This window comes from Aulonocara stuartgranti (assembly GCF_965226115.1).
Source record: "Aulonocara stuartgranti genome assembly, chromosome: 7".
In the NCBI taxonomy this organism is placed as follows: Eukaryota; Metazoa; Chordata; class Actinopteri; order Cichliformes; family Cichlidae; genus Aulonocara; species Aulonocara stuartgranti.
In genome coordinates, this window is record NC_138945.1 from 39,305,425 (window position 1) to 39,331,035 (window position 25,611).

General features: G+C 41.1%; 2 protein-coding genes across 2 annotated transcripts; one reads left to right on the plus strand and one right to left on the minus strand.

Annotated features, from left to right (window-relative positions):
• The first annotated feature begins 9,656 nt into the window (after nucleotides 1–9,656).
• slc25a46 (solute carrier family 25 member 46) lies at nucleotides 9,657–14,629 on the plus strand. The gene is made up of 8 exons (XM_082542904.1): nucleotides 9,657–10,160; nucleotides 10,836–10,878; nucleotides 11,343–11,400; nucleotides 11,577–11,654; nucleotides 12,246–12,346; nucleotides 12,449–12,505; nucleotides 12,634–12,691; nucleotides 13,532–14,629. Exons 1-8 carry the CDS (start codon nucleotides 9,896–9,898, stop codon nucleotides 14,126–14,128), a joined length of 1,257 nt encoding a protein of 418 aa, XP_082399030.1. The 5' UTR covers nucleotides 9,657–9,895; the 3' UTR covers nucleotides 14,129–14,629.
• A 101-nt stretch (nucleotides 14,630–14,730) lies between these two features.
• Nucleotides 14,731–20,454, minus strand: LOC309712226 (single-strand DNA endonuclease ASTE1-like). The gene is made up of 4 exons (XM_082542880.1): nucleotides 19,128–20,454; nucleotides 18,817–19,021; nucleotides 17,525–17,690; nucleotides 14,731–17,444 (listed from the first exon to the last, which is right to left on the minus strand). The coding sequence occupies exons 1-4, from the start codon at nucleotides 20,310–20,312 to the stop codon at nucleotides 16,829–16,831; spliced, it is 2,172 nt and encodes a 723-aa protein (XP_082399006.1). The 5' UTR covers nucleotides 20,313–20,454; the 3' UTR covers nucleotides 14,731–16,828.
• Between the last annotated feature and the right edge of the window lie 5,157 nt (nucleotides 20,455–25,611).

Sequence of the window (25,611 nt, forward strand, 5' to 3'; positions counted from 1 at the left end):
ACATGCTGTTCTTGAGCATTAAATGTGGTGCAATTTAACTACTCTAATATACCAAAACATTTGCATTTTGAGGGAAACACCTACATATCCAATAACGTAAAAAAATGAGTGTAACCACACCTTTTATGTGGAAATATTGACCCCGGGCTTCTTCTTTTTTTTTTTTTTTTAGCAAAAAAATAAATAAATCTTTTAATACCAAAAGACGGGTTTGTGCTGGTTGGATTTATTTAAGATGTTTTCAACAGAGTTCTTCACAGAAAAATTGTAAATAAATTGAAATATCTCAGATGTAGTTGAAGACAAAGCAAAACGAATATAAGAAAAGAAAAAAGGGGGGATTCTGACAGCCTTTTGATTAAAAAAAAAAAAGGGGTATGTAACAATTAGAGAAAGACCAAGTTTACAGACAGCAAATGCTCAGAGAGAACCAAATTAATAAGGATCAGGTGAACAAAATCAGGCATTAACAAAGACTGGACAAAGAAGAAAAGGAAAATAGTAAAACAATATATTGTTAATGTAAGAGTGATGTTAGAAACCAAAATTATCAAAAGGTTTTTTAACAAATGTGATTTTCTTTTTTGAAACTAAATGTTGCTGCAGCTGTTTTTACATTAGTGTTACATGGCAGCTCAATAGAGGATTTACCTCGATGCTGCCCCAACATTTCGTTTTGTTTGTGGAGTGAGTCAAGTATACAGCGCCACATACTCTAAATATGGAGCAAAGCTGTGAGCATTAAAAACAATGTGTTTATAGTATCATTGAATAATAAATAACTTCTCTTAAAAACAACGTACAAATACCAATAATTATCAAGTTGTTGCAAAAATTAAAATTAGTAGGCATTTTGTTAAGAAAGTGACGTTGACAGGATACCATTATGAGGTAAAAAAAAAAAAAGAATAAAAGTAAAATAAAACTATTTTTTACTATTTACTATTTTTTATTTTATTTTCAGGTGTTACATATGGGACATACATGGCTGGTGGAAGGGAAAGGGAGAAAGAAAGAAACAGCAGGGAAGAGGAACAGTGATAAAGGGCACAAAACAAAAAATGAGGTGGGGGGACAAAAAAATACATATATATATATATATATATATATATATATATATATATATATATATATATATATCACCTGGATCACCTGTTGAGAGAGAAAAAAAAGAAAGAAGAGAAAACAAGCAAAAAAGAGAGCGATATAATAAACAACATCATCACGATAATCTATGTGTATATAATATATAATATGGAATATTATTGTGCAGCACGTAGGATCGACAGCGCACAGTGTGCTTTGAGGTAGCAGCCAAAAAAGGTGTAGTTTGTGTGTGTGAGCACCCGTGTGCACACCTGTGAGCGTGAGCGCGCTTGTATTCAAAAGGTTCCTTCATGTAATGATCTGCTAGAGGGTGTGGGGGGCCATAGCCCCGTCCTCCAGGGCATGAAGCAGGTATGGAGGAGATCCAGGCTCCAGACATCCAGAGACCCTCAGAGTACAAGAGTCCAAGGAAGACTAACAGAGGGGCAGCCGCGCCACTATCCCGGAAAGAGCTGAGGAGAGTCCCAGATGAGGGCTCACCCAGCAGCCACGGAGCAGAAGCCAGATGGGGTTGCAGTGACGTGCCCGTGAGCTCCGACGGCAGCCAGCTGTGCCAGAGTGACTGAGCCCTAGGCCCAGGGGCACTTTGTTGTACCTGTGACTTTTAAATGTGCTATAGAAATAAAATTGAAATTGAAATTGAATTATGATATCAAGAGAGCCAGTATATGGGACAGTATTGTTTCTCTTTCTACCAGGCTGTCAAAAAAATTATCTATTATTCTGGAAAAGATGGGCCTATGGGGGTAGGTCACCCCTTACATGCTAAAAAGAAGTGGGACAATTTAAAAAATCAAATACAAAACATGTATATGTGTTATCAATAATATGAATTTGGATGGATGCATAGATAACTGTCATCAGCATATTTTATTTAATTTTTTTTTACATCTATAACATAAAGATAATTTGGAACATTTTAAATGTCTGATTAATAAAATAGAAGAAAATGAAAAGGTAACAACAAAACGAGAATATATACAAGAAATCAAGAATATTTACAGGATAAGAAAACAACTATGTACAGGTATTTATAGTGCAGACCACAGGATTAATCTGACTGACCTGTACCTGGATTGTTTCTTTGAACTTTAATAGCACAGCAGGCCCGATGTTTGCCTGGACAGGAAGTCTCTGGCAGTTTCTGCTGAAGCTAGATCAGAGAGAGGGATGTTGTACTGCTCCTGAGACCCGTATCTTGTCTTTTCTTTTCTGAGTGCGGAGGTGCATTTAGCCCTCCGCACTCAAGGCATTTCTTACACTTTATCAGTCCGGACAGTCACGCCGAACGAAGCTTCTGACCTTCAAAAGGCCGAGTGCCAACTCGTTATAAGCACATTTGCAAGGTGTGTCTGAAAATTATTGAAACCCCTCTTTTTAACAAAAGACAAAAAATTAACAAATCTTCTAAACGCTATTCAGTTCATTTCAATGAGTAATGATTAAACATGAAAGTGATAGTTTATGCTTTTTCACTGATTCTCTAAAAGGTCCGTCTCCTCGGATCGCTATTAGCTTAAGCTTTACCATTCCTAAATTATTAAAGACACAAATGAAGTTATAAAATGTTCAAATAATCATGGTTTGATGTTAAAGCTCAACCTTCCCCCCTTTTTTGACACATTCCAATGTGTCAAATCAACGGAGCTAGAACATTCAAAAAAAAAAGTTAGGCAGCTACAAAGTTTCCCAGACTCTTAAGGTGATCCGCGTGTAACGTTCTGACTCAGGTATTTAATATTTTAATAAATCTCGTTTAATTAACTGCCACTATTTAAACTAACCTTAAAGACATGATTTAAGAAAAGAGCACAAAGAATAACATGATATCAGTGTTTTGTAAGCGCGTGCGGCCTTCTATGCTCGAAGCCTTTCCCCTCAATAGATCAGTCAGACATTCGCGCTGACTGTAGCTTTCAACCCTTATTAACTTGAGCACAACTCTACAATGAGCAACAAGTTGCAATATGTATAAAAATGATCATGGATACACCTGCAATGAAAAATTATATCATTATCCTAACACCTGTAAATAGAAGATTCATCAGAAGTTATAACAATCACAGGAACACAGATGTTAGTATAAGGTCAAAAGCTTCAATAAATGATCATCGATGCAATGCTTGTTGCATGATTCTCATACAATAATAATGCTGACATTGAAAATAACAGTATAACACCCCCTTTTGTCCCGTTTCACTTGACACCTAAACGTTTATAAATGCCTCTTTAATTCTTGATTTTATTTCCCCCTTTTCTCCCCTTACTGACCACAGCAGGGGGATCTTAGTTTTGAATCAGCCATGAATCCAGCTCACCTGATTCATCAGTGAGCTCCACCATCACTGGCGTCTGACAGGGTGGCGCTGCATACTCTTCCTTTAATATCACTATTTTCAACCTGTTAATGAGAGTGTTTAAACCTGAAGTCGACTACGTCCACAACAAGTCAATACAGCTGTAAATGTGGCCAATTATCAATCTATTACCAATCAATAACAACAGATAACTTCTATTTTATATTACAAAGACGTCTTATATTTACAATCACTGACAGGCCTGACAGATTCAGCACCTAACAAATTTCGACAAATTTAAGTTAACGGGTCCAACCGAAGAAAGCTTCACTTTTTTGTAATCAATTAACCAGTATCTGTTTCCTCCAGAACAGCCTATGGCCTGATTTCTAAAATCCCTAACTCAATTTAACTGTGTCCAAAAAAGCACATCACACCATTTAAACGGTGAGGAGATTCTAACTCCTAGCTTATTTCGGGATGCCCTGTACCCCACAGTTAAAGCCAAACTGAACTACCCCTGTTCGCCGACAGGTCAAGACCGCGCGTCCACGGCCAGGAGGGAGCGTAACCTCCGGGCTATGTGCTTCTTAGCATCTTCCAGTGCCGTCCTATAACAATTTTCACCTAAACAATTTTGACAAATTTTAACATATCAATTAAACAGTATCTGTTACCTCCAGAACAGTTTCTGACCTAATTTGTAAAACTATTAACCAGTCTCTGTTTCCTCCAGAACAGTTTCTGTCCTAATTTCCCTACCAAACTACCTGAGCCTTCAGCTCAATATCCAGGGACTCAAACCCAACATTATATCTGTTACCTCCAGAACAGTTTCATATTTCTTCAAGTTCATTAAACATTCTTAAGCAACTTTAGCTGCATAACACACGGTGATTCTCATCAAAATCAAAACAGACACTCTACCAGTAATTTCAGTGAGTAGACTTTAATTTAGTCATATCCAATTTGGCACATTTTGGAAATAATTCAACAGGTAGTGCCTTACCTTTAGATAAGCCGGCTTTTGTCCACTCAAATCAGACCACTGGCTCGTGCCTGTCCGTTCGACAACCTCGGACCGTCCAAACTTTTAAATTCCACCCCAATACCACAGGACGAGCCCCCAAGCTGTTAAGGTTCAAAATATTGGGGATGGAGACAAGAGAAAAAACCACAATAACAACACTGGTCCGGCCGGGTTGAGTCAAACGATGATTTAATGATCACACACGTGGGAGATGGACACTGATGCAGACAGCCTCAAAATCTCAAAATGGTGGAGCATTGCTCAAACTTTTATAACCTCTGGTGCCTCCACCTTATCATAAAAAGCCTAAACATTCACATGCTCTCTCTCACACAGCGCCTAAGCTACGACCTTGGCTCCCTGTTTATCTGCTCCTGCTGAAATGGGGCAGAAAACTCCAGCACACTCTGTTCTCTTCTACTCAGACAAATTAGACAATAACCTTCTGCGAACAGTATTTCTTATAACTCAGCAATATAATGCATCATAAAACAATATCATTCATTCACAACAAGTCAGCAATTTAATGTAATGCAAATCAGTTTAACTAATGCAATAGTTATCAGCTTCTTCTAATTCAGGAGAATAATGCAAACTAAAACTACATAATAATTCACAATCTTTAATTAGGGGTATAACATGGCATAAAATAATATCATAATTTTACAGAAGTCTGACCACAACGCCATCTTCCTCATTCCCCAGTATAAACAAAGCATACGGAGGGAAGACGTGACCACGAAGGAAGTACAACGGTGGACTGCCCAATCAGAAGCTACGCTACAGGACGCACTCAACGACGTAGACTGGGACATGTTCAGAGCATGCGCAGTCGACATCAACAAGTTTACGGAAGTAGCAGTATGCTTCGTCAATATGCTAGCGGAGGAGATTATCCCCACTGCGAGAGTCACCACATTCCCAAACCAGAAACCATGGATGGACAGATCGATCCGCACTGCAGTAAACGCCAGGACCACCTCCTACAACGCGGGTCTCGCCACTGGCGATATGAGCGCCTACAAAGCGGCCTCATACGGCGTGCGGCGCGCGGTGAGAGATGCCAAACGCAGGTACCGGGAACGTGTGGAGTCCCGCTTCCACCAGGGCGACACACGGAGTATGTGGCACGGACTACGCACCATTACGGACTACAAAGCCAGGGACACTGCGCCGATCAACGCCGACTCTGCATTCACCAACGAGCTGAATCGGTTCTACGCCCGTTTCGAGGTTAGCCAGGCGGCTAATGCTATCTACCGCCTGACTACCGAGGACAGTGACGTCATCAGCGAGAGACCGGTGAGCATGACGTCCGAGCGGCACTGAGGAGAGTGAACACAAGGAAAGCGGCGGGGCCAGACGGCATCACCGGCCGTCTGCTGCGCTGCTGTGCTGACCAGCTAGCAGGTGTGTTCACTTACATCTTCAACGAGTCCCTGGCGAAGTCTGTGGTCCCCACATGCTTCAAAAGATCCACCATCATCCCTGTGCCCAAGAACAGCAAACCCTCATCCCTGAACAATTACCGGCCAGTTGCACTGACCTCGGTAGTAATGAAGGTGTTTGAGAGGCTGCTGAAGAACATCATCTCCTCCTCCATCCCAGACACCACAGATCCGCTGCAGTTCGCCTACAGATCCAACAGATCCACAGAGGATGCCATCGCCCACGTCCTACACACCACTCTCAGCCACGTGGACAAGAAACAGAGTAACTATGTGCGAATGCTGTTTGTTGATTACAGTTCAGCGTTTAACACAATAGTGCCCTGCAGACTGTTCACAAAGCTGAGGGATCTGGGACTTAACAGCCGTCTGTGTGCATGGGTGTTGGACTTCCTCACTGGCAGAACTCAGGTGGTGAGGGTGGGCAGGTGCTTCTCCAACAGCATCACCATCAACACAGGAACACCTCAGGGATCTGTCCTCTCGCCACTGCTCTACTCCCTCTACACTTCAGACTGTGTGGCCACCCATGGCTCCAACACCATTGTGAAGTTTGCTGACGACACAGTGGTGTTGGGTGCCATCTCCAACAACGATGAGGCGGCCTACATGGATGAAGTGAAGAATCTGGCATCGTGGTGCCAGGACAACCACCTCCAGCTGAACGTCAGCAAGACCAAGGAGCTGGTGGTGGACTTCAGAAGGGGTCAGCACAGAGACTACAAGCCCATTATCATCAATGGAGCTCCAGTGGAGAGGGTGCAGTCCTTCAAGTATCTTGGTGTCCACATCTCCTCAGACCTGACATGGGCTGCCCACATTCAGGTCCAGACCAAAAAGGCTAGGCAGCGCCTGTATCACCTACGACAACTGAGGAAGTTCAGGGTCTCTCCAAAGATCCTCAGGATTTTCTATACAGGCGCTGTGGAGAGCATCCTCACACAGAACATGACATCATGGTTTGGGAACAGCAGTGTGAAGGACCAAAAAGCTCTCCAGAGAGTGATCCGTACAGCAGAACGCTGCTGCAGGATTGCTCTCCCCCCGCTTCAGGACACCTACACCAGGAGATGCCGGACTAGAGCAGCGCAGATACTGAAGGACCCGTCCCATCCAGGCAACAAACTGTTCCAACTTCTGCAATCTGGTAGAAGGTTCCGCATCTTCCGGACAAGGACAGAGAGACTCAAGAGGAGCTTCTATCCCCAAGCCATCCGTGCCCTAAACACACACACCCGCCCTCTCACATCATCTATAATTGACTGAGACAGGACTCTTCCAGACACTAAACCAAGGCACAATGTACATTTCAATTCCTTTAATTTTAAATATGTTTATATTGTCTATCCTGTAAAATAGTCAGAGATCTATTATATATATATATATATATATATTAGGGGTGCAACGATATTCGTATCGATATTGAACCGTTCGATACAGTGCTTTTGGTTCGGTACGCATATGTATCGAACAATACAACATTTGTAATTTATTTTATCAATTTTCCTCCTGACTATGCTGTCTGTGTTGAGCGCTCAGTGGATCTGTGTTCGACTACTCCGCCTAGGCTGCACTGTCGAGCGCAGATCCACTGAGCGTTCAACACAGACAGCATAGTCAGAAGGAAGAGCGCAGGGCAAGCTAGCGAGACAGAAGTTAAGCTCTCCTTGCAACAGGCAAATTGAACGTCATTCAGATCTGGCGTTTGGAATTATTTTGGTTTTCATGTGACGTATGACCCTGAAGGTAAGCGAGTCATGGACTAAAGTAAAACAGTATGTTGGATGTGCCATGCAATGCTCAATTACATGGGTGGGAACTAGTGTGTTAGCGCAGTTAGCTCGTTAACGTGTTGGCCGTCTAGCCCCATGCACGGAGCGATCGGCGGTAGCTCGTTAACGGAGATTTGCCGTGTTGTGGCGTTAAGGTAATTTCAACGAGATTAACCTGAAAGCACTAGTGGGAACACAACGAATATGACTGCACATTTACGCCGACATCATCCTAGTGCAAAGACAAGTGGAAGCAGACAAAAAAAAGCAAGCATGCTACTAACTTTAGCCGAGTCATTTAGACAGCTGTTAGCACATGATTCTCCTTATGCTGCTGAGAATATAGCCCAGAAGAAGCGGATAGTATAGCTTTTATTTTGGAAAGAGACATTTCTCTGTAATAAACTCTCTTTTCCAAAGATGAGTGATTCCTCAATCAGATACAGGGCTCGCGATATCGCTAGCCCGACGTCCTGGAGCTAGCGATTTTTTCAGTCGGGCTACCAAAATCTATCTCTTCCCTGCCCGTTGGGCTAGTGTAGGAAAAATATATGTCAATGCTTTTGCATTCTTTCGGAAATGTAGCTGGGTAATTATGTCATTGGCATCGGTGAGCCACTGTCAATATGTGAAATATTGAAGTCACGTTTGAATTTGCGCTTGTTTTTTTGCTTTCACTTTGCAATCGTGTGAACTGTGTATAGAGAGCGACAGCACTGATCTGTGAGTGATGATAATTTGTGCACCAATTCCTCTGACATCGTCTTATTAATCGTTAGCTTACTATGCAAACATGACAAGTGAAATCTCCCGCAGCAAGCTTAAACATGTGAGAGGTTGATCGCGCAGAGAATCGCTGAGCTTATGTGAGTGCGTGTGTAAAAGCATTTCAGTTCTGCTGAGCCAAATAAGACAGGTCAGGGTGAAGAAGTGACAGCCAAAGAAAAGCTTACCACAAAACGGAGAAGTTATGACAAATCAGACTATGAGGCAAAAAGAAAGTGCAGCTTTATGGTTTCATGGACAAAAGAATTTCTGTGGCTGCAATATGATGAGCTAAATAACCAGGGCTGCACATAAGTGGTCCGCAGGTGTGCATTCGCTGTCAAAATAAAAAACACGCACAAGGGTTAGGGTTAAATTCAAAAACTGTACTTTTGAGTTAAAATATATATTTATAATTTTAATAAATGACAAATTAAAAATGCATGAACATTTTTTTTGTATCGAAAAAATATCGAACCGTGACACCAAAGTATCGAACCGAACCGAACCGTGAATTTTGTGTATCGTTGCACCCCTAATATATATATAAATATATATATATATATATATAATGTTCTTCCTCTACACCCCCCCCCCCCACCCCCCACCCACCCCCAATTTTTGCACATGTCGAGGAGCGTGTCAGGCTACATTTCACTGTGTGTTATACTTGTATAACTATGCATGTGACAAATAATAAAGAACCTTGAACCTTGAATATTAGATAATGCTCTATTTTAAATTTGAAAGATATATTTAGTTTTTCTAGCTATAATAAATGTGTATATTTGATCACCAATGATTCAGTTCCTGAAATTAACCATAAAACTAGCTAAAAACTTACAGATTAATCAAACTATTTTACCTGGATATGATAATCTGTCAGCTTTAGATACAACGGTACAGCTCCTGCAGCTCTCTGAGGATTTTTTTTAAAGGGAAAATTTCAGGTTCCATTTTGACACCACTGCAGGTATTTCACATTTTCACAAATCTGCTCAACTCTTGTTGTGTGTTTGTGTTCTTTCCTTATACACACTGTGCTTATGTGCTACAAGTGAAATAATTTCCAATTAGTGAAACTAGCCTACTAAATGAACAATGGGCTGTGAGGTCAGTTCCATAAGGTTGTGAAAACCTGCAGTCAGCTGAGACTAAAGAAGTCACTTGAACCGAAAGTTTGTGCAACACAAACCAGCACAAACGTTTGAGCGTGCAGAAAGACATAACCCAGCTAGGGTTCACCACTCTCTGATGGCCTGTAGGAGGCAGCACGAGCAGTCAGCCGGTATACAAAGTATAGAAAAAGAAGTGTTTCCGGGTGGCAGGTAGATGTTTTGGTGTGGGTCGGGTTGATTAGGTCGTTACAGGTTCTCCATTAAACCGTGTCTTCTGTCCGTGCACACTTTGATGCGCTCCCCTGAGCTCTGCTAGCCGGATATCAGTGTCGCCCCCCTCACTCGCTCCGACCCTGACATGGCCTCCAGGCGGCCGGACAGCTTCGACGGGCTCGGGTACCGTGGCCGGGATGACCCGCTGTACGGAGCGGGCTACCCGGTTCGGAGCGCCGGAGCCCCCGCCGAACCGCAGCTCCACCACTGGGTCACCACGCCGCCCGACATCCCGGGCAGCCGCAACCTGCACCCTGGAGAGCGGACACCTCTGTTCGATGACGCCCCGGGAGAGATCGCAGGTTCTGCAAGCGGCTGGGAAGCTCCAAATCCCAGCAGGCCCCCCGCTGGTAGGTTGTTGTGCAGGTTCAGAGTCACCTAGTCTAGCTGGCTAATGACAGGATGGAGCCAGAGCTGGCCAACTAAAGAGATAATGGTCTGATAGGCGCCGATGACCTGTCAGCATGCATGCTAACCGGAAGCTAGCGCACAAGCTAATCAAGCTCAGAGTAATTATGTAATAAACGGACTGGGCTAGCGGCTAGTTAACTAGAAGGCTAATTATATTAGCCAGTTGGCTAATATAATGCACAAATAGTAAATACAGTAATATAGTAAAATTTTGACTCGCCCATCATTTCCCAAAATGGGAAACGCAAAATGCAAAGATGTGTTAAAACATGCAAACATACCTGGAAATACAGTAAGTAACGCAAAACAGAGTCTAACTCCAACGAGCTTGACAGTAAATAAAATATCTGGTATGAGCAGCTTTATTCTGCAGCACCGCCTGAACTCTCAAAGGGAGCTTTCTGTAATTTGTGTTTGTTGTGCTATGTTTAGTTTACTACTTATTAACTAACTTTATTGGAGTTAAAAGTTATTAAAACAGTGGAATCATCCTCGGTGATGAATGAACTAGACAGCAGACTGTTTGGTAGCTTATGTGAATAAAGCCGTTATTGATTTTATTTATGGACGTCCTGCACTGTGCGAGTTTATTGTGTTTGCTTTTGTCGTTGCAGAGCAGCTGAATCGATTCGCTGGCTTCGGGGTTGGATTCGTCAGGTGAGGAAATCGTTTCTCATGGTTTCAAGATGAGCAGAGGCTCGGACCGAGTCACTGCATGTGGACCAATATTCAGCTTGAATGAGTTTATTCAGTCTGAACTGTTTGGACTCCATGGTTGGGAACAATCACACATCTTTCTGTTCTCAGTGTTTCCACTGAAGCTGAAGCTTCATTTAGTTTCAGCGACTCACTGCAACAAAAGTCTCCACTGTCGAGTCAAAGATGCTGGTGGTGATTTTGGTTCTAATCACAGGGAAAAATTAGAGCAAAAAAGGGACGAGACTGTGTCAGTGCTCGCCATTAGTGACAACCAAAAAGCGAGATGTTTTACTTTTTGACACTTTCATCTCAAAAACAGGCTGAAGTGTGAGTTTGGAGAAGTCAGGGGGTTTCTAACTAAAACGTGTGTGTGTGTGTGTGTGTGTGTGTGTGTGTGTGTGTGTGTGTGTGTGTGCACTCAGTCTGTTCACAGAGAACGTCCTCTCTCACCCCTGCATTGTGTTCCGCAGACAGTGCCAGGTATGACCTCACCTTCTTATCAATAAATGATCCATAAATAATGATGGCTATGGATTAAAATACTTTTATTAATGCCGTGGGAGAAACTTTTTTATTTCATTTTTGTGCGTTTTGAGACATTAAATGTTTTATTTTCCTCTTTCTGTTGCTGCACTCTGATTGGCTGTTTACATCAGGTGAACTACCACGCCCGGTGTTATCACCTGACTCCATTCAGCGCTGTCGCTGTAATGTACAGCATCACCAAAGCTCAGGTAACGGGACACACTAAAACCCAAAGATGAATAAAAATATATGTAAAAAGATCATTTTGAATATGTTTGATTGTTTCTTATAAATTATGATAATTATATTTGTATAAAAAGCAGTATAAAAATATTAATCAAATAGGAAAATCTAAATGTATTTGGACATAATGACATTTAGAATATTTCTTTTAATAATACAAAGTTAAATATATTAAAATTAAAATGGAAAATGAAAGTATTCTAACATTATTTACAAATAAGTTTAAAAAGTTTAAATATTGCAAAATAGTAAATGCAGATACAATATGGAGGTTTACAACTGATCAGAATAATCTAAATAAATAATAATACAGTATAATGTATTTATTATAAATACAATATGAAAACTCATAGATAAATATTAAAAGAATAAAAATAGAGACTTAATTATTGATGATGGAGGGGGCACTGTGATGTTGCCTCACAGGAAGGAGGACTTCTACTGATCTACTCCGGCTTCCTCCCACTAACCTGAGTCGGCCTGTCCACACGCATTTATACTTCAGGATATAAATTGTGTTATTATGTTGTCGGTGATTAATATGTTGTGTTGATCAGGGTGTGAAGGCTCTGTGGAAGGGGATGGGCAGCACATTCATCGTTCATGGTGTTACGCTCGGAGCCGAGGGCATCATCAGCGAGTTCACGCCACTGCCACGGTAACCACCTGCTCCCACTAGCACATGGATACAGTATTGTACAACGTCACTCTGACGTGTGTGTGTGTGTGTGTGTGTGTGTGTGTGCGTGTGTGCGTGAAGGGAGCTTCCTCACAGGTGCAGCTGGAAACAGGTGGCTGGGCATTTGCTGCTTAAAGGGTCAGTTTTTCTTCTTCTTCTTCATCTTCTTACCTGTCAGTTCTTTTTTTTTTTTTTTTTTTTTTTTGCTGTTAAACAGAGACTGAGATACAAACTGACCCCGCCTCCTCTCTCTCTCTCTCTTGCAGATTAACGGCAGTCGTCGCTCTTCCATTTTACTGTGCCAGCCTCATTGAGACCGTGCAGGTCACTGATTATTGTTTATTGAATAGCGATGCCTCTTTTATGACAGCAGTCAGTTAGCAGCAGCTCATTAGCTTTCCTTTTATCACATGATGAGGTTTACCAACTAGTGGTCTAGATCAGAACCTCTTTCTCTGTTCATGACATCACTCACAGAGCAACCAATGAGAGTGAGGTGTTGTTGCGACTTTTTGATGTTGGTTTATGCCTTCACTGCCATGAGATCACATAAAGTGGTGCATAATCTCTCCAACACCTTACCAGCGTTGTGTGAGATTGATGACGCCATCAGCCACACGGCTCCTGTTTGAAACAACGAGAGCATGATGATGTCACACAAACAGGAAGCTGAGGAGCAGCTGTTAGATGACCTGCTGTTCAGTCATTTAGAGCAGCGGTCCCCAACCTTTTTTGCGCCACGGACCGGTTTATGCCCGACAATATTTTCATGGACCGGCCTTTAAGGTGTCGCGGATAAATACAACAAAATAAAACTAGTACCGGTACCGAAAAAAAGAAGATTTATTCATAACACACGTGAAAAGACCAAGGAAAACGAGTTAACGATAAAAACGATAACAAAATAACGCTGAAAACCGATAAAAACCCTTAAAACTATACATTTCACACCTGAGCCTCAACTCTTGTGGCCCGGCACCAAACGACTCACTCACGGTCCGAGGCCCGGGGGTTGGGAACCGCTGATTTAGAGCAATGATTAGCTGGATGTGTGTGTGTGTGTGTGTGTGTGTGTTTTTTTTTTTTTTGTTTTTTTTTTTTGTTGTTGTTGTTTTTTTTAAATTGATCATTTGATCGGACCTGTGTTCCTCTCTCCATCTTCAGAGCGAGATTGTGCGGGATGAGTCGTCCTCTGGCCTGCTGGACTGCGTCCGTGAGGGTGTTGCTCGACTGCTGGGTGTCGGCGCACCTCACAGTCGTCGCCTGCTTCCTCTCAGATGCCTGCTGCTTCCCGCTGCGCTGCATGCCATTCTGCGCTATGCCGTGGCTACCTCCATCCAGCGGGTGGTGCTGTGGCTGCACCAGCGTAGCAAGAAGCAGCGGGCAGAACCATCCAATCCACTGGATGCCTACTTCCCCGAGCTGGCGGCATCTTGGGCGGGTTCTCTGGTGGCTGACGTGGTGTTGTTTCCTCTTGAGACGGTGCTACATCGCCTGGCTCTGCAGGGTACGCGCACCATCATTGATGCCACCGATGGAGTGGTCGCGGTGGGAAATGGCGGGAGCCCGCTGGTAGTGCCCGTAAACACGCAGTATGATGGCTTCTCTGACTGCCTGCACGCCATCAGCCGCAAGGAAGGCGGGGCTGGCTTCTACCGAGGTTTTGGCGTGCTGGTAGCCCAGTATGCTTTGCACGGAGCGCTGCTGGCCGCCGCCAGGACGCTGATGAGGGTGCTGCTGCTGGATGCCAAGGCCAGCTAGGTTGTTACTACAGAGACTGTTGTCATGACAACAGGACATTTCTCATCTTGTAAATGAGACGAAAAAGACCTGCTCGTGTGACGACATCAGCACTTGAGTCCTGTTACCTAGCAACCACTAAGAATCACCAGATTGTGTCACCTCCTCCCCAATGATGTCACTTCCTGCTTATGTTTGGACAAACAGTGGTGGCAGTTGTTTTCCTTCACGTAAACTGAGCATCACTTCCTGTGTTTTTGTTCAGCTCTGACAGCTGATTGGTCACCCACTACTGATATACAAACAAACATGTAAACAGATGTTTTTGTATAAAGTTGTAAAAAAAAAAATTAAAAAAGTTCAGTGTAGATTTAGACTAAATTATTTCTGATCGATTGGTCTCTAAAGCGATACTTGGATGAGATGAGCCTGGCTTTTCAAAATAAGTGTCTGTTTAAGCTGGTGTAAGGTGTAATGGTGTCTGTAAATGTTTAAATGTGAAATAAATCAATGTTAATTTGACATTTTTCTTCTTTTTGAAACATTTTTAAATGGATTAATTTGGATTATTTTGAAATTCAGCTTTTTAAGTTTCATAGAAGAAATTTCAAACTTTTCTGACTTATTTTGAAAGTTTTAAAAATGTGACTGCATCTGTGTCACAGCACTGTGAAGGTAAAAACTCCTGCAGCCTCTTCTCTCCTTATGTCAGGAGCAGAGATCTCCCTCAGCATGATAAGGGTTTCTTGCTCAGAGGTGGAGGACAGACATTTGAGACGTGAGAAAAACCATCACAGAGGATCCTGTACGTGTCACAGGTAGCAGGGGTACTTTCTAAAGTCTGCTTCAATGTTTTCAGCTGCAGATAATAACCTGACCGGTGGAGACTGCAGCGTTACTGGTTGTAATAACTGTGTTCTTCCACAAGGTGAAGCTGTTTACAGTAAGGTAAAGCATTTCCCTGTAGAGCCCTTAGTTCAGTTCGATTATATTTATATAAGTTTCCTAAAAGCGCTTTATATTAAAGTGTAACACACTGTTTGCTACTACAGCTACACATGTTTCTTTTCCAACTATTTATTTATGAGTGACTTATGTATGTATATATATGTATATATTGTACTATTCTTAGTTAGTGTATTGTCTGTCTTGTCTTAATATTGGTTTAAAATGGAGCACTGTAACAAAAAATAATTTCCCCCAGGGATCAATAAAGTATTCTGATTCTGATTCTAAAGACTTTACAGTAATACAGAGAAAACATGTGGATTGACTTTTAATACAGATACTTTAACTGGGGTGAAAATAAGCATCTGTCTGAGATTCTCTTTATTTCCAAACAGGACTAAGGAGATGAGAGGAAAACATCACCAATGCTTTATTCTTAACCTCCAGCTTTATCTGGATAGTTCACATGGAACAGGAACAAACTCGTTATTGATCTGTGTAACTTTATTCAAAAGTAATTTGCAGAGTGCTGCGACATACAAGCAAAAGCCTGACAATAAATTCAGAAACTGACGGAAAAGTCTCTGAGAAACAGTTTCCGTTTATTCACAAATGAAATACGAATTTCAAGATCATAACGTATAAGGTAGTTATTTGTAGAGTTATTTGGTTGTAATAGTTATTTGGCCCAAAACTTGAGATAATATACAGAAAAATACATCTACATTTTTAAATATGTAAACTATAACACCAAGCTAAATCACTAAATGATCCAGAAAAACACAATAATGATAAAAATTCAGTATATATAATCCAGTATATGTAGACAGAAATAATAGTACTCTATCACAAGAAAAATTCTTTCAAAATCAGACATATTTTACAGTATTCATAATTTGCATTATATAATAAAATATACAATTATATTTAAAAGATTTTGTTGCAACTGTTGTGTTGCATTTGAAGAGAAAGATGTTAATGTTTTTGAAGTGATTTGAAAATTATTCCAGATTTGTGGACCACTGCATGGTCACACTGCAGGCACAAATGATAATTAAGCTGTTATAACAAACACATTAAATATCTTCATCCTTTCATGAACATTAAAGCATTTTCTTTATCTTAAAATAAGCTCCTTGAGCCGACTGTTGTGATTTGGGGCTATATAAATAAAACTGCAGTGAATTAACTTCCTGTGCTAATCATGTGTTGTTAGACAATACCTGCTAAATATGTCCACCTCGGTCTCTTGTTACAGCAAAGAACAAATAATAGACAGACTCTGATAAAACATTTATGTGTTCCTCCGCTTCCTCTCTCAGCTGCTGCTTGTTAGACACATCGTCCTGCTTTCTTCAGCTTCCGGCTGCTCAAAGACTCCTCTTCGTCAGCCCACTTTCATTCAGTTCAGTTATAAAACAAACCAAACCGATAGCCTGCTTCTATATTTCACTGGTTTACTTTTTCTTTTCTACTTAATGTATTTAATTTAGAGGTAGGGTCAAGTTTTATTCATGTATTACTTTCAGTTTTTAAAATGTCATCATGTTTATCCAAAAGACAAAAGCAGGGAGGAGGTGAGGAAGCCGTCGCTCCCGAACCTGCATCACTGCATTTCTCTGTGTTCTTAACTTTCATTGTCAAAGAGCATTTGTGTTGAATAGAAAACATCTGCTGTTTCTTTAAAATGTGCATTAGACTGAGAACGTCACCAGGTGAGTCAGACTATCTAATATAATAATGTAACACTGAAAACACCTCAGCTTTCTGTTTTTAACTCAGAATAAACTTGGCCAGTTTTCTAGAAATGAGATCTGCACCCTCGTGAGTTGGATAGATGTGGTTGCTCTCAATGAGACCAGGTTTTAACCCAAACATTTTCCAGTTATTTATGAAGCCCACATTGTTTTCTGGACACCAGTTAGACAGCCAGCAGTTAAACGATGACAGGCTTCTAATGATGTGAGCATTGGTTCGACTGGGGAGGGGACCAGAGAAACCTACAGAATCCGACATCGTTTTTGCAAAGTTACACACCGACTCAATTTTAGGTTTTATGACCTCCAGTTGATGATTCTGGATGTCGTTATTGCTGACATGAATTACAATTTTATCAAATCTATGTTCATCCTGAGCCAGGAGTTTCAGTTTAGCCTCAATGTCGCCTGCTGTGGCCCCTGATCTGTATGTGAGTGTAGTTGCTGGAATCTCTGGGTCCACATCTTTAAGAACAGAGTCGCCGATAACCAGAGTTTTTTTCCGTGCGAGTAGATGAAAAATGGTCTTTAAATCCTGATATAATTTCTTCTTTTTTCCTCTCAGTGTTTTCAGTAGTTTTTCAAACGTCTCTTCATCTGCCAGCCGATGAAGGAGAGGTCCACAGTAAAGCCTGACAAAGCAGAAAATCTCAGTTAAAGTTGATGAAGTGTGTTACACATCTGTGGAGCGCATCATTGGTCTGGTGTTTACCGGGCACACTGAGGTTCTGGTAGAGGGGAACACAGCAGCTGGTTCAGGTGGAGGCTCTGCCTCATGCAGCACAGCCATTGGCTGAAAGCATGAGCCACACGGGGCTGCCATTTCCTCCTGATAGCTGCATCCTTTAAAGTTTTCATCTTCCTCTCAAACTCGTCCTCTACAGACAAAATAAGACAAAGTTTCAGTGACACAGAACCAGAGACCAGCAGCAGTTTGTGTGGAAGCATCAGGAACTCTGACTACAGTCCATCTGCTGACTGCTTTCAAAGAGACTATAACCTGCTGTAACATGCAGGGAAATATCCTCTGTATAAATAGTCTATGTGGACCCACTTCCTTAACCATAAAGAATGTAATTATGTAGATAACTGTAAAATTTAAATGTTCAGACTTAACTGTCTTTGTGAAACTGTAACAAAATGCCAATTTATAAGAAATACAGCTAATAAACTATGTTTCACAGAGTTACAGCAGAATAATGAACACTGATTTCCTTTTTGTTCCTTTCAATCAGCAGTGGGACATATTGGCTTGAAAACAGTGTGATGCTTGCAGACCTGTGACCTTCATTCAGCTGTCTCTAAAACCATCTCTCCAGTCTGAGAGACAAACTAAGCCTAATCTAACTCTGCTCAGGTTATGATGTCATGTAGATGTCTACTTTATTAGCAAAATCTATGAAATATAATGTATAAATATAATGTATAAATATAATGTATTTTCCTCCTCATTCAATGATATTGTTACTTACATAGTAATAGTAGTGGTAGAATAGTTACTTGCATATTTCCACAACCCTCCATCCATAATCACATACTGTGTATGCAACCATTGCATGTAGCGTATTATCTTACTTATTTTGTATTTGTTTATATTTTATTTGTATTTTTTTCAATTTTTCTTCTGCTATCCGTACCTGAGCTGAGGTAATGCACAAATTTCCCCACCACGGGATCAATAAAGTCTTATCTCTCTTATATCATCGAGGTCATATTGGGACCACTTAAACTGAAACATGCATCTCACCTTATTTCACACTTTTATATTATTTTTGATGCTTTTTGGGCTGAATCACATTTAGATGTTCCTAATAATTAGTCCACTTCAATGACAGACACAAAGAGAACAAAATAAACAACAACACTAATTAGGAGTGAAAACAATAGCAGGCGTATCACAAGTGTTACTAATGAAGTAATGAGTGAAAATACTGATTTACACATATTTCCATGTATTTGCTAGTAAAATATCAGTCATGTTGCTCAGTGAGCTCAGAGACTTACCTGGACCATCACGATCACACACAAACCCCAGCAGGAGGGCGTGGAGGCAGTGGACAGTTTCAGCTTTTTGGCCAAGCTTTAAGTTGTTAAACCAGAAAACAGTCACACAGACTGGCAGCTTCAGCTGGTCGGGGATGTTTTCTAAGGCTGAAGTCTGAACCTGCAGAGCTTCTTCAAACACTCTGCGACGCAAACCCTCAGGAGCCTGCACAGAGAGGTACCACACAGACAAGATGCTCACGTGTACCACAGAAACACATCTATGACCTGTCAGAGTAATTAAACACATATTTATTGATTAACCTCAGTACCTTATGCAGATGCTCTAGTTGCAGTTGTTTCCCTATGGATGGGACACGTTTGTCTTTGATCTCTTCTCTATCCCTGTCATATTCAGTGCACATCTGACCTCCAATTAACAGTCCATAGAAGTACTGTCTGATGGGGTAAGCAGCTGTGTAACTACTGTGCTGTGAAAAGTCCTCCACAAGAACAGGCAGCATCATTGTCTTCTGATCCACAACACTTATGACGAAAGTGGTGATTTCTCCACGCTCAACTTTTTTACTCACCCATGATGGCAACTTAGAACTTGTTTTTTCTGGTTGAACATACTTTTGAATGGAGAGTTTGAAAGTTTGGTTTTCTTCTTTACCAACATGACTTAAAGCTTGACTCAGAGCACGTTCTCTCTTCTGTGAGTCGTTCAAACCATGCAGATTCACTTTACTTAAAAACCTGAGTATACCATCCAGTCTTTTAATCCTGTACTCACCAGATGAAGATGATTCATTTGCAAAGGTACCATTGTCTTTTAATATTGAATAATCATTTCCTGCTATTGAAGCAAAGACTGGCATGAGAGCAGGGTCCAATTTAAAATGCTCACAAAACTTTGAACGTGTGTAGAGCTTAGCAGGAATTTTGCCATCCTTCTTTCTTTTCCACTCAAAGTTGTCAAGATGAAGGAAACCTTTGTTCACATCATAGATGCAGAAATCTGCGTCATGGGACAGCACAGCACATTGTTTCTGATTTGCAGCAGAAACAACTTCAGGGTCTGCCTCTCCTAAACACTGTTTAAACTCTATGTCTTTCTCCTTCAAGATTTCTATGAAGACATCTTTTACCAGAGGTGGTAAGACGTTACATCCTTGTGGTGCAGCGTCAGACTCACTCTCTGCTATTGTCTTTGCATTTTCTAGTCTACGCTTTAGACGCGAATGAAGAGTTTTCTGCTTCTCTGATCCTGCAGCTCCATCCAAGAAGATGTATGGAGTGACTTCGCAGTCCTTCAAAGCCTCAAAGAACTTACAGACATCGTCTTTAAATCCAGGATAATCTCCTCCACAGCGCTGGTCCAGCTTTGGATCAGAATTATAATACAAACAATAATAAAGAGCTGCACCATCAATAATGAGACTTGTTTTTTCTACTTTAACCTCTTCACAGAAACACAAATCATCTATCATTCTCTGTAACTTTGAAATCCCCATGATTCCTTGAAGAGTATGAAGGCGAGCCGTAGTTATTGTGGTTTTGCCTCTGTGTCTGTAGATTTTTATGTACCTATGGAAACAACATATAGGTACACACCCACACAGAAACTGTCACACCCAGTGTTGGGGAGTAACGGAATACATGTACCGCTGTTACGTATTTAAAATACAAAATATGAGTAACTGTATTCCGTTAGTTACCGTTTAAAAAGGTGGTATTCAGAATACAGTTACTTTGTTGAAATAAATGGATTACACTGCGGTACTTTCCTGTTTCATTTTGTCAGGACTGTTTGGGTTTTGTTTGACAGCTACGCTCTTTGTTCCAGGCGGCATGCGGTTGCCATGGTTACAGGGCGACGCTCTCTCTGCGACTGTGTGTTTCTTACAACAAACGATTGATAGATTGATGCATATATACCATCAAAACAGCGTACATCACTGTGTTTATTTTCATTCAAAGGCTTTATGATTTTTCCTATAATGGTGGGCCAGTCTCTAGTCAAAATACCCGGGCCAACTTTCTGTCCCAGTCCAGCTCTGTATGCAGCTCATCTGCAGTCTGGTGTTACCTACATCTTCCTATTCGGAAGGCAGGATTTCCGAGTTCTGAGTACAATTGAAAGCACCACGACTGCAGTTTTTGTGTTGGATGTAAAAAGCGCACATGACGCTGTGACATAGGCTAGAATCATGGCAGCGTCAATGACGGTCCAGGCGTGGCATTTCTCTCGTGGAAATGTGCACATTTTTTTTCTTTATTGGTAGGTGGCACAGTGCACTTGTGGCAAGTAAGCAAGCTAGAAGACTGGCAAAGTTATGGAAGCAACACATTAACAAGAGAATTCTGAGTAAAACCAAAGTTACTTTCCCTAGTAACTAGTTACTTTGAAAGTAACAAGTAACTTGAAGTAACTGAGTTACTTTTGATAGAAGTAACTAGTAATGTAACTAAGTTACTAATTTAAAGTAACTTACCCAACACTGGTGTTCAGTAACTATGTGACTGAGTGTGCAAATAAGCATGTTGTTCCCAGGTCCAGTTTGCAGAAGATTTGTGGATGTTTGTCTTGTTTTTGAGTCTTTTGGTGAGTATTGTAAGGTGTTTGTAAAAGTGTTTGTGTATATCAGTCCTTTGGTGGTAGTCAGTTGAGGGCTCAGACTGCTTGAGGGTAAAAGCTCTTACAGTGTGTAGTCGTTACATTTTTGATGCTGCAAAACTGTCTGCCAGATGGAAGGAGGGAGAACACTTCATGTGAGGGGTGGAAAGTTTCCTTCACTATGCTGTTCGCACGTCGGATGATGTGTCTGTCGTCGAGTTGGGAGATGGGTGGGAGAGGCCTCCAATGATCCTCTCTGCTGTCCTCACTATCTGCTGCAGAGACTTCTTTTCAGCAAAGGTGCAGTTCCCGTACCAGATAGTGATGTAGCAGCAGAGGACACTCTCAATTAGAGCTGGGCGATATAAGATTTTTTCATATCACGATGTTTTTTTCATTTCAGGCGATAACGATATCACTATATTTGTAAGATTTAAATGTGCTCACAAGTAAAATGTGAAATAATCAGCAGCGTGTTTTTATTTAAATATTTGTTTCCCATAATAAGTTCAACAGGGTAGATGTACTTAAGGAACATGAGACTTTTTCAGATAAATAAAGGCAAATATTTCAAACTACACAAAAGGCAGCCGCTAAAGCGTTTAAGTTTCAAAATAGAACAAACGAAACAGACTAAATTGTCAATTCCACTTAGAAACAAAATATTAATTCTAAAAATAAATCTTAGTTTGTTTTACAGAAGAACAGACAAAACTGGCTAACTTTTGTCAATATCAAATAAACTGAGAACTAAAAGGAAATTCTCAATCTCTCCTTGTTGTATAGCTGAGCTTTTCAAACAGTTTTAACAGTTACTTTAGTCTGACAAAAGCCGAATGACGAATTAGCGCTTCCAGTCAGAGACTCAGGCTACGTCCACACGTACACGGGTATTTTTGAAAACGGAGATTTTCCGTGTTCGTTTTAAAAAATAATCCCGTCCACACATAAAGGCAGAAATGAAGGAAAACGCTGCTATGAACATGCCAAAGCAGCAGGTGGCGCTAGATTCCTAACCGTGCAGAAATGTTGGCCAATCAGAAGTCTAGAAGCCTCGGTGGGAAAAAGTAAACAAAGCTGGGGCATAGAAGCAGAACAGAGTCGTATGTGTGGAGGGACAGTAACTGTGTGTGTATGTAAGCATTTAAACACTGCAGAGAGTAGAATTAACAGTATTGTAGAAATTCATTTCACCGAAACAATAACGTGGCGCACAGTGTGACGTCAAAAAATGTGCACACCTTTGACGCTGCGTTTTCTCAGTTTTCCTAGTCCACACATAAATGCAAAAATGGAGTTTTCAAAAATCTTCGTTTTCAGTGACCAAAAACGCCGTTTACGTGTGGACGAAAGGTGCAAACGCATAGAAAAATCTGCGTTTTCAAAAATACCCGGGTACGTGTGGACGTAGCGCATGCACCAGTTCATTGTATTTCCAGACTTGCTTTCGGCACAATTTACAGTGCACGCTACTCTGTTTTTTGTCAGACTTGAAATAGCCGAAATACCTTCACACTACGGAACTTCTATGGCTCTTCCGTTCGACAATCTCTCCGGCATTGGAACCATCATCTGTTTTCTCTTCGGTCACGCTCGGTTGATTTTTCTAGTCGGCACACTCATTTCCTCCATTACCCGGGCGGTACGGTGGCTGGCTGCTTCCCAAACAAATACACACGTGCGGCTTGGCACTTGTGCTGTACGTATCAAGTCACGTGACGTGACGCACCTTTTTTTTTTTTTTAAGAGGACAAGAGCGGCGAGGTCTATCGCGATAGTTTAATTTTTCTATCGAGAAAAAGTTCTATCGCAACACATATCGTTATCGTTCTATCGCCCAGCTCTACTCTCAATGCTTGCCTGGTAAAATGAGGATGGCAGGAGGGAGACTGTCCTTCTTCAGTTTTCTAAGAAAGTGAAGACGTTGTTGGGCTTTGTTCATGATGGTGGTGGTGTTCAGGTTCCAGGAGAGGTCATCTGATATGTGCACACCCAGGAACTTCACACTGTTGGCCATCTCAACAGCAGATCCATTGATGTGCAGTGGGGTGTGAGTCGTTGAGCTCTTCCTGAAGTTAACAACCATTTCCTTGAGAGTTTGCTTGCTAAACATGATTGCGCCTGTGTGTTTGGCACGCCGTATACTGCTCTCTCGTATCTGTCTCATTTTATTGTTTTTAGCTAATCACTGGCACACAGCTTTGAAACCTCACCTGAGTTTTAGCTCTCAGTGGTTAAACACTGGACTTAATTCATTCAGGTTCTGTCTGTCGGGTCACATTTAGTTCGCTGTTTTATTTACAACTTAGCAAATCGGGTTGGCTCAGATTAAAGTTACGTAACTGCAGTTTTACTGAAGTTTAATGTCTCACTGGTACATGAACCAAGACTGGACCATTCATTTTTCTTTATTATCTGGTGTGATTTGGATTTTTAAACAGTGAATTAGGAGATTAAACTGACTTTTAATGTCTTTTTATACAAAGAGAAAAGAGAAGGTGTATTATCACCGAGAGGAGCAGAGCTTTCAACAGCATGTTCATCATAATGACTGCAACCTGTACAGAAATATTACATTATCTGTTTTTTAATAGTTATTCAACTGTATTATAAGGATCAGCTATCTGTTAGAATTTTCCGAGTTTACTAACAACGTAACAAATATATTCAAATAAACACATTTCTTATTTTGGAACTAATCTTTCAAGAAGTGAAAACAGTCTGTCCATCCTCTCCCTGCTCTCCTCTCCTCAGCATCTCTTTGCTGCCTCATGCTGGAAGTTTCTTCCTGTTAAAAGGGAGTTTTTCTGGATGAAGCTTGCAGCCATATGTTGTATTTGAGTTTTATTTTCTAGCTCAACACATGGCAAAATGTGAAAAAGTGAGAGGTGTGTTTAAAACATACTGAAAATAAGGAGGGAATTTCAAGTCCAGAAACAAAAACTAATAGATTAATTGTTGTGTTGTGCTGCTCTCTAACAACAGAGTCTGAAACAACCTTCCTGGAAAAACCAGGAAGGTTACTTAAACCTCTGATGCCATAAACACATTAACCTACAACTTTGCTATTGTTTAAGCAGTGAGGTCAGGTATCCAGGTGACCGTGTGCTCCAAAGAACAGCTTCAACCTGTTCACCCTGATCTGTGGAAGCCTTTGAGTGTTCAGGTCTGAAAAGACAAAACTGCTTGCACCTGTTTCAGATTTTCTGTTAAATCACATGACCCAGAGTCTCACCTAATCCTCCACCCTCCTCACTGATTCATGTCTGTTTCTCTGAGGAAAGAAAAATCAGCTATTGCAGACTAAAAACATCCTGTTCATATGTGCAAATCTACATTTGCTGTACAGGAAGTCATGGTTTGTTCCCCGGTTGCTCTACTCTGTGTGTTTTAGTGTCCTTGGGTGAAATACTGAAACCCGAGTTCCCCCCAGTGCACCTACTGGAGGATGAGTGTGTGAATTTTAGGTCAAAACACTCTGAAATATAGAACTGTATGAATGGCTTAATAAACCAATCAGTTTCTTTGTAAGAATTTAATAGCAACAGGTTGACCAAAGTGCTGTACAAAGTAAAAAAGTAAAACAAACACAGAAAAAACAAAACAATTAAAAGCTAGGGAGTAAAGACGTGTTTTCAGACGGGATTTAAAAATGTTCAGTGTTGGAGAGATCTTAATTCGAAGAGGCACACCATTCCAAAGTTTAGGTGCAGCAATCACAAAGGCCCGGTCTCCTCTGTGTTTCAGTCTGCTTCTAGGAAATAATCAGAAGCAACTGATCAGCTAACTTAAGAGTTCTGTTTGGAGTATTTTTAGTTAACAGATCAGAGAGGCACGAGGAGCTAATCCATTTAGAGACTTAAAAACAAGCAATAAAATCTTAAAATCAGTTCTAGAACGTACTGGAAGCCAGTGTGAACGAGCCAAGACTGGGAAATTATGGTCACGTTTACATGTGCCTGTCAAGAGTCGGGCTGCAGCATTCTGAACAAGCTGAAGACGAGAGAGCAGAGCCTGGCTGAATGAGGTGTGCAGTGATAAACTGCTTTGCATGTTTAAGTAAAGGGTTAGTTCTTTATTCTGAATATAATCATACAAAACAATAAAACCACATTAATTATTCATCCATAATGCAAACACACATGCAGCCTCATAGCCTTCTTTCATTGCGGCTGAGTGATGCTGTGGACGCATGA

Excerpts from the sequence above, each read along its gene's own strand:
- LOC309712226 (XM_082542880.1), bottom strand. The coding sequence starts at position 20,312 with ATGGGGATTTCAAAGTTACAGAGAATGATAGATGATTTGTGTTTCTGT. Across the intron at positions 19,022-19,127 it reads AACTAGAGCATCTGCATAAG|GCTCCTGAGGGTTTGCGTCG; the intron begins GTACTGAGGTTA and ends CTCTCTGTGCAG. Across the intron at positions 17,691-18,816 it reads GTGTGATCGTGATGGTCCAG|AGGACGAGTTTGAGAGGAAG; the intron begins GTAAGTCTCTGA and ends TTTTGTCTGTAG.
- slc25a46 (XM_082542904.1), top strand. The coding sequence starts at position 9,896 with ATGGCCTCCAGGCGGCCGGACAGCTTCGACGGGCTCGGGTACCGTGGC. Across the intron at positions 10,161-10,835 it reads TCCCAGCAGGCCCCCCGCTG|AGCAGCTGAATCGATTCGCT; the intron begins GTAGGTTGTTGT and ends TTGTCGTTGCAG. Across the intron at positions 12,692-13,531 it reads GCCTCATTGAGACCGTGCAG|AGCGAGATTGTGCGGGATGA; the intron begins GTCACTGATTAT and ends CTCCATCTTCAG.